At 40.8% G+C, this 9,543-nt stretch overlaps 1 protein-coding gene across 1 annotated transcript; it reads right to left on the reverse strand.

Moving 5' to 3' along the window:
* Nucleotides 3,129–6,283, reverse strand: LOC104743813. Its single transcript, XM_010464858.1, has 3 exons — nucleotides 5,328–6,283; nucleotides 4,494–5,244; nucleotides 3,129–3,818 (listed from the first exon to the last, which is right to left on the reverse strand). The coding sequence occupies exons 1-3, from the start codon at nucleotides 6,281–6,283 to the stop codon at nucleotides 3,129–3,131; spliced, it is 2,397 nt and encodes a 798-aa protein (XP_010463160.1).

Raw genomic sequence — 9,543 nt, forward strand, 5'->3', positions numbered from 1 at the left:
AGCACATCTCAAGAAGCTTGACGACAGGTCACGGAGGTTAGTGCATTTAGGAGTAGAGCCAGGAACAAAAGCATATTGGTTGTTAGATCCGATAACTCAGAGAATAGTGATAAGTCGTGATGTCATCTTTGATGAAACAAAAGGATGGTTATGGAAGGAGAGTACTCAAGAACAGAGCAGAGCTGGAAATTTTGAAATACAGTATGGAGTATTTGGAAATCATGGGATCAAAGGAGTTGATCAAAATATTGCTATTTTAGAACAACCCGAAACAGAGGAGAATGATGCAGACCCCGAGGATCAAAACAGTGACCCATAGGATATAGAATCTAATCATGATGAAGGAGAATTCGAACATGAGGAGAATGAGGCTAATGAAGGACAACTAGTGTTGAGAAGATCATCAAGACTAATCACAAGACCAAAGTATCTCAATGATTACATATTGTTAGCAGAAATCGAAGGAGAGCAGTTGTTAATGTGTGTGGATAATGAGCCCAGAGATTTTTATGAAGCAAGAGAGTCAAAACAGTGGTTAGCAGCATGTGAAGAAGAGATGAATTCAATCACAAAGAATCATACTTGGAGTTTAGTTGAGTTGCCACATGGAGCCAAAGCTATAGGTTTGAAGCGGGTGTTTAAGCTTAAAAGGAATTCTGATGGAAGCATAAGTAAGTATAAGCTATGCTAGTGGCAAAAGGGTATGTTCAGAGATATGGAATTGACTTTGAGGATGTGTTTGCACCAATTGCACGAATAGAGACAATTCGCCTTCTTATAAGTCTTGATGCATCAAGAGGATGGGAGATACATCACCTAGACGTGAAAAAAACATTTCTTAATGGAGAATTGAAAGAGACAGTTTATGTTTCACAACCTGATGGTTTCACTGTAGAAGGGGGCGAGGATAAAGTGTACAAGCTTCACAAGGCTCTGTATGGCCTAAAACTTAATCAGGGTCTCAACGAACTCCGGTTCAGAAAATGTTCTAAGGAGCCATCCGTCTTCCGCAAGAAGGTGAATAGAGAAATTCTTCTTGTTGCAGTTTATGTCGATGACATATTTGTTTCAGGGAACAAGTGCATTGGTCATAGAGAGTTTTAAGAAAGAAATGTCTCATGAAGTTGACTTATTATCTAGGCATTAAGGTGTGTCAGCGTCGTGATGGAATAACACTGAGTCAAGAGCGTTATGCACTGAGGATCTTAGAAGAAACCAGTATGAAAGACTGTAACTCGGTAAAAACGCCGATGGAAGCTGGTATTAAGTTGTCTAAAGCAGAGAAGGAGAAAGACATTGATGGCACAAGTTACAGGAGGATTGTGGGTTGTTTGCGATACTTACTTCACACACGACCTGATCTATCCTATTGTGTGGGAGTCTTAAGCCGATATATGCAGGCTCTGAAAGAGTCTCATGGAGCTGCGTTAAAGCAATGTCTTAGGTATCTACGAGGCACTACTGCATTAGGGTTGTCTTTTAAGAGCTCTTCCATGGGAGATTTGAGGTTAGTTGGTTATAGTGACAGCAGTCACAATGTGGACCCTGATGATGGTAAGAGCACAACCGGACATGTGTTCTATCTCGGTGATAGTCTAATTACTTGGTGTTCACAGAAACAAGACACAATGTCTTTATCTTCTTGTGAGGCTGAATTCATGGCTGCGACCGAGGCAGCGAGACAAGCAATCTGGCTCCAAGAGTTGTTTAGCGAGATTACAATGTTGGCATGTGAGAAGGTTTTTATTCGAATAGATAATGAATCTGCAATTGCCCTCACAAAGAATCCAATGTTTCATGGACGCAATAAGCACATACACACTAGATATCATTTTATTAGAGAGTGTGTAGAGAATGGGCAGGTAGAGATCGGGCACGTTCCCGATGAGAAGCAAAAGGCAGATATATTGACAAAGCCTCTTGGGAGAAAAAAGTTCAAGGAAATGAGAGAGTTAATTGGAGTAAGAGACTTCAAGCTTAGAAGGGAGAATGTTGGCTTAAGCATGAAGTCAACTTGAAGAAATGTGGTAATCCGTATCCAACTGAGCAATGGTTAAGAGATAAGGATCAAAGTGTTTAGGAGCTATCTAAACATAGGGTGTTTTCCTAATAGGATTAGGACTAAAGTTTTATATATAAGGAGATGTTAGGTTGTGACATAACTTATGAGTTGTGAGAGAGAGATTGGAGAACTTTAGTTTTCGAGGAATTTTTCTTAAGTAATAAAGAAAGGTGTTCTTTATATTCAATCTTAAAAACTCTTAATTCAGAACAATATCTTCATGGGTCAACGATGCAAACACCAATACTAGTTTTTCCTGCACCAGTTGGTATGGTGTTTCCTGCAACTCACAAGGGAGTATCGAAAAGTTAAACCTCACTGACAACGCTATAGAAGGTACTCTCCAAAATTTCCCCTTTTCTTCTCTCCCAAACCTTGCTTACATTGATCTTAGCAAGAACCGTTTTTCTGGAACCATCTCTCCTCAATTCGGAAACATCTCTAAATTCATCTACTTTAACCTCTTCAATAACTATTTAACCGGAGAAATCCTACCTGAGCTTCACAATTGGAGAAACCTAAAACCCTTTATCTTGATAAAAACAAGTTAAATGGATAGATTCCATTTGAGATCAGTTTGTTAACCTCAGTTCAGAATATCGCCTTGTCTAACAATTCCTTATTTGGACCAATACCCTCTTCCATTGGAAATCTATGATAGAGAAAAGTACTCCCATTTTATTTCTATCGAACTCGATACAATGTTTATAACGGAATGAGCCTCCGGTACATCACCGAATCATCAATTCAATTCCAGAGCAACACATACGTTACTATCAATAACAAACAATGCATAAAGATCTAAAACAAACTGTATTGAGTTTATATACTCGTTTTAAATCCTTCTGCACGTGCTTCTTCAAGTTGCATGTATTGATTCTTCTCCTTTCTTTCTCCTTGTGTACACGTAAAGGAGCTTATCAATACCCCCCCCTTCGAAACGAAGCTTGTCCTCAAGCGCTACACCAGGAAATTGTCTCTGTATTTCTTTAGCGTTTTCCCAAGTGTTCTTATGATCCGGAAGTCCTCTCTAATACACCAAAACTTCCAAAACACCATCATCATTTTACCGAGTCTCCAACAAGCTCTCCGGTTCGATGATCAGCTCACTAGCTTCATTAAACATATCATGCAAAGGAATAACCTGCTTCTGATCTCCCAAAACCTTTTTTAGCTGAGACACATGGAATATCGGGTGTATCTTGGATCCATCACGTAGCTTCAAGCGGTATGCTGCCTTACCAATACACTCCATAACTTCATAAGGACCAAAGTATTTAGCCGCCAAATTCTGACAAGCTCTTTTGGCCACAGATTGCTGCCTGTATGATTTTAGCTTCAGAAAAACCCAACTACCCACTTCATGTTCCACATCCCTTCGGTGTTTATCTGCATTGTTCTTCATTAGCTGTTGCGCATGAGTCAAATGAGCTTTTATCTGAGTCAACATGAGATCTCGTTCTTTCAACATCGTTTCAAACTCCGAGACCTTAGTCGAATGGTCTTCAAAACGCAAGATGGCTGGAGGATCACGACTATACAACACTCTAAAAGGGGTTGTTTTCAAAGATGTATGATAGGAGGTGTTATACCATAATTCAGCCCAAGAGAGAAACCGATGCCAAGTCTTAGGATGTGCAGATGCAAAGCAACAAAGATAAGTTTCGAGACACCTATTGAGTACCTCTGTCTGGCCGTCAGTTTGAGGGTGGAAGGTAGTGCTATACTTCAATTTAGTGCCTGCGAGCTTAAAGCACTATTTCCAAAACGCACTCAAAAATGTATTGCATCTATCCGAAATCATGCAAGCGGGATAACCATGTAACTTAAACACCTCTGAAATGAATACCCTCCCCACATCGGACGCAATGAATGGATGTTAAAGATCGATAAAATGGCCGTATTTACTTAACTGATCAACTATCACCAATACAAAATTCCTCCCATGCGATGTTGGCAAGCCTTCCACAAAATTCATCGTAATATCTTCCCAAACTTGCTGAGGCACGGGCAACGGTTGTAGCAAACCTGCTGGGGACAAGGTAGAATACTTGTGCCTTTGACAAACATCACATTCGGCTACAAAATGTTGGACATCTTTCATCATTCCCTCCCAATGAAACAACTGTTATATGCGCTTGACCGTTTTAAGAACTCCCGAATGACCTCCCATAATACTATTGTGGTATTCCTCCAGAATCAATGGAATAAACTTTGAGGATTTAGGAATGACAAGTCTGTTCTTGAGCCACAGTCTTCCTTCTCGAACCACCAGTTTCTTTTGAGTACATTGGCCTTTTAAACAAGTCTCAACTAAGGCCTGAATTTGCTCATCCTTTTCAATCTCCTCATAAATGTCTTTTAACTATAGAACTGTAGGAACTGTGAAAGCCATTAAAAGGTGAGACTGTAAAGTTCCTACTATTTGTACCATCCGTGATAATCCATCCGCCGCTTTGTTCTCCACTCCAGGATTGTATATTATGTCGAAGTCGTAATTCAACAATTTCACCAACCACTTTTGATAATCCATCGTTACTTCTCGCTGATCCAAGAGAAACTTAAGACTCTTCTGGTCAGTGTGAACCATAAAATATCTGCCAAACAGGTAATGTTTCCATTTCTGTATGGATAACACAATAGCCATTAACTCTCGTTCGTAAACAGGTTTGAGCTGTCCTTTGGCTGACAATCCATGGCTAAAGAAAGCAACAAGTTGCTTCTTTTGCATTAGCACCGCTCCCAAACCGAATCCTGATGCATCTGCTTCCACTGCAAACACTTCTTCAAAATCTGGAAGAGACAAGACCGGTGCGGTAGACATAGCCTTCTTCAGCCGATCAAAAGCCATTTGTGCGTCTACGGACCACTCGAAACTGTCTTTTCTCAGCAGATCAGTTAATGGCCTTGATAAAACACCATATCCCTTAATGAATCTTCGATAATATCCAGTAAGTCCCAAAAATCTTCTTAACTCCTTCATTGACTTGGGTGTGGGACATTGCGTCATAGCTTGTGTCTTTGTTGGATCAGTCGACACCCCCTTATTCGAAATGATGTGTCCCAGATACTCCACTTGTGGCTGACCAAACAAACATTTCTTCATGTTAGTAAACAAGTGATTTGCTTCGAGAATCCGCATAACCATCAGCAAATGTTCGAGATGTTGTTCCATACTGGTACTATATATCAAAATATCATAAAAAAATACCAATATGAACTTTTGAAGGTATGGTCAAATAGGGCAGTCATCAAGGCTTGAAACGTGGCTTGGGCATTCGTTAGCCTAAAGTGCATGACAAGAAATTCATAGTGACCATCATGAGTCCTGAAAGCTGTTTTAGGCACATCCTCTTCCTTAATCCATATCTGATGATACCCTGCTCGTAAATCAAGTTTTGAGAATATCACAGCTCCATTAAGCTCATCGAGCAACTGATCAATCATTGGAATAGGAAATTTGTTAGGAACTGTTACACGATTCAATGCCCTATAGTCCACACAAAATCTCCAACTGTTATCCTTCTTCTTCACTAATAACACTGAGCATGAAAACGGACTCTGACTTGGACGTATTATGCCCAACTCCAACATCTCCTTAACCATTCTCTCCATGATCTCCTTCTGCGCATGGGGATATCTATAAGGTCTCACATTGATTGCATTGTTTCCTGCCAAGAGATTAATAGCATGTGCTTGACCTTTGATAGGGGGCAAAGCCGTGGGAACCTCAAACACTTTGTCAAACTCGGATAGTACTGACTGTATCCGAATATCTGTAGGTTGAGGAGTAGATTGACTCGACTGTAGGTTAGACAGTTCCATCTGTACCCCTTTCTTACTGAAAGTAACCCCACAAGATAGCGACTTCAGTGATCTTTTCGACATGTTTAGATCAAGTTCACCCTTTAACGTAACCATCTGACCTTTATGCAAGAATGACATTTTGTGTTTTTGCCAATTCACTTGACAATCTCCTAACGTTCTCAACCAATACACCCCTAATATGATATCAATCGGACCCAGTTCCAACACCACAAAGTCTGTGGTGAATTCTAGATTTTGTGCTGAAAATGTCACTTGTGCACAAACTCCTAAACCCTGAACCGTAATGCCTGTTCCCAACACTACTGACAAATTTGGGTCCTCTCTGCATTTAAGTTTCAACTTCTTCACTGCTTCTGGAGAGATAAAATTATGTGTAGCTCCACTGTCTAGCATTATCACCACTCCAGATTTACCCACAGATCCTCTCACCTTGGTAGTGTTTGTTGATGATAAACCCCTAAATGAGTTGAACGATTAAGACATGCATTCACCCATCGGTTCTGCTACCTCCTGAGTCCTGAGTATCATCATTCCCTTCTAGTACCTCGACTTCAAAACCGTTGAACACTGTGAGGATTCGGAGCTCCTTGTTTGCACACTTATGGTCGCTATACCAAGGTCCATCACACTTAAAGCAAATGCCTTTTCTCCTCTTTTTGTCTAATTCTTCCTTGGTATGGTGCTTACGCGGTTGTTGTTCTCCCTTCACAACACGCTTATCATTTGCATAAGCAGAGTCCATGGTTAATGTCTTCATCTTCCAAGTATTATTATGTTGGTTGTTGTTGTAAAAAACACCCTGTGGATCTTTATTTTCTTTATTGGATAACAATAGTTCCTTCTGAACTACCCTTCTTATGATGCTCGACTCCATTGCTCTGGCTTCTGCTATCATCTCTGGCAAATCTCTTGGTTTTTGCATATGCACCAACTCTTGCATTTCCAAGGTTAAGCCATTGAGAAATATCCCTTCCAACTTCTGATCATCTAAACCTGTCACTTGTGATGATAAGTCCTCAAAGCGTTTGACATAATCTACTATAGAACCCGTCTGTTTGATTAAAAACAGACTTTGGCTTGGTCCTCTTAGGTTCAAGTTACCAAAGCGTAGTAAAAAACTCTTCTTGAACTGGTCCCAATTCTCAAACTCTCTTCTGTTCACCTCCCAGTTATACCAACTCAAAGCTTCACCACCCAAACTCACAGCTACCAAGGCTAGTTTCTCTATGTAACATCCGCAAACCAAAATGTCTATTTTGGGGATGGGTGTCGATCGACACCAAGAGGGATGGGTGTCGATCGACCTAGGTCGTGTTTTTATTGTTTTGTCGTCGCTGAAACAGAGAGAAAAGGGAGAGAAACTTTGTTCTTGAGGTTTTGTGAGTTTTTGGGAGATTCCAAGGCCTTTTTGCTGAGATCTTTCTGTGGGAGTGAAGATCCAGTGCTAGAAACGTGTTAGAAGCTTGTTGGGAGTGAGGGATTCGTCATTGTTGGTCAGAAACTTCCTGCAAAGAGGTGAGTGCATGACCATGGCTGATCTAAGCTTGTGATTCCTTGTTCTTGCTTGTTTGTTGCTGTCTTTATGTGTTTTTCTTGCTGGGATTGATTTGTACAGATTTGTACGGACGTATATGGCTTAAGTTTTGAGTATTGGGCGATTAGGTGGAGTTTGGGAGCGAGATTCGACTCTCGGCTTCATGCGGATCGCGGTTGCAGAGATAGTGTCGATCGACACCAGTGAAGCGGCATTGATCGACACTATGGGGTAGTGTCGATCAACAACAAGAGCCAGTGTTGGTCGACACTTTGCTGGTGTCGGTCGACACCTCCCTTACAGCGAGATGATGTTTGCTTTCCTGGTTTGTATGCTTCGTTTGTTGATTGTTTAGAACATTGGTATCACAGTTGCTTGTGTGTATAGCCCAATAGATGGGAGGATTGTCTCACTGAGTGTTTATCAAATACTCATGCATCTCAATTTGTGTTTGTGGTGCAAGTAAAGGCAAAAAGTGATCGTGGAATCAAGACAATGAAGAGGAGGATGTTCTGGGAACTCGATTGGTTGTTATCTGGCATTGCTAGGTTGCTAGAGTTGGGTTATTAGAACATTGCTAGGTTGCTGGTTCTATGTTTCCTGATGTTTGGTTATTGGAATTATTATACTTTGAATATTGGTTATTTGGTTATTGGATATTTATTGTTTAATGTTATGGTTATGTTATCCGTTGTTGTGTGTTTGTGGTTAGGTAGCTATTGGGTATGAGACCACTAGTTGTAGAACATTTATTATTATTATAATTATTCTTTATTATTTATTTTAAAAAAAAAGGTCGGGTCGTTTCACTCTGCATCAAAATAACCACCGGATCTAAGAACCTCTCCACTGTTGTAATCCATCCGTAAGTGCCTTCGCCATCAAACACGACCATCTCTACATTTCTGAGAAGGTTTTCTCTGATCCCAGGCCTAAAATCACTACGGCAAGGTTCCAAGAAAAAGTGTGGTACCTGATTGGCATGATCTTGCGATCTTGATGTCGTTGCTTGACTCGTGCCACCAACCTCATGTACTGAAGCTTTCCCAGGGAGATTGCTTATATAAAAATCCAATTGCTGCTTAATCTCTTCGAATTGTTGATCGTGTGCATCGATTCTTGAATCCAATTGCGACTCCGCATGACGCACCATCGATGCCATATCTGGCAATCGCTTGTAACCCCCGGTTAATCGGTCGGCGGCAGAGCTCCGCCGCGAGTTTACTCAAATCGGAAAAAATGAAAAAAACTTATTTGTCTCTTTTGGTCAAGAATAATATGTTATAACTCGGATCTACCAGTTAGTTATCGAAACTGGTTGAATTGGATGTGAATTCAGTAGAAAACAAGTTAAATAAATGTTTGGCGGCCATAAAAATAAGGTTGCAGGTACTGAAGTCGCGGGTGGAGAAGACGAGTTGAAAATGACTATTTTACCCCTCACTTAGAAAATTGAGAAAAAAACTCAAAATCAGACTTCTAGGCTTCAAAGCCAGGTTAATTAAGCCTTGTACTCCCTCACAAACCACTAGACTACGTTCAGATATTAGAAATAAATTACAGTTTAAACATATTATAGATATTGAAACTTGGCATTTATGGTGGGTGATGATGAATGAGATGATATGATGTGATGATGAACAGGTGGAATGCAAGGAGGCACAATAACAGCTCTTTGGTTATGTGTGTTTGGTGCATCTCCAGCACCAATGTTCCTTGCCCTTGGAGCTTGTTGATCTTGTTGCTCCATTAGCACTTGTTGTTCTTGTTCCTGATTGATTCTTGTTCTCTGCTGTCTCAGGTCCCTTGGTGGTCGGTTGATGTGATCAAGGAGTCTCTGAAGATTGTGATGACCCTTGGATCTTGTTTGCATCAACAGACTCGAGTACAGACTCGGACAGGCACTCGGTCGAGCGCAGGCTCGAGTGGATGGTCGAGTCGATTGGGAAGTGAGGTCTATTTGTATCCGGCTTCTGACTTGATCAGGTACTCGAGCACTCACTCGATCGAGTGGTGGTCGAGTTGAAGGTCGAGTTGGTACCTGAAACTCAATCACAAACAAGCAGTAGAAGAATCGAGATCAGTAGCGAACAAGGGGATAAAGGAACTTAATCTTAGA

This window comes from Camelina sativa, chromosome 14 (assembly GCF_000633955.1).
Source record: "Camelina sativa cultivar DH55 chromosome 14, Cs, whole genome shotgun sequence".
NCBI classification, from domain to species: Eukaryota; Viridiplantae; Streptophyta; class Magnoliopsida; order Brassicales; family Brassicaceae; genus Camelina; species Camelina sativa.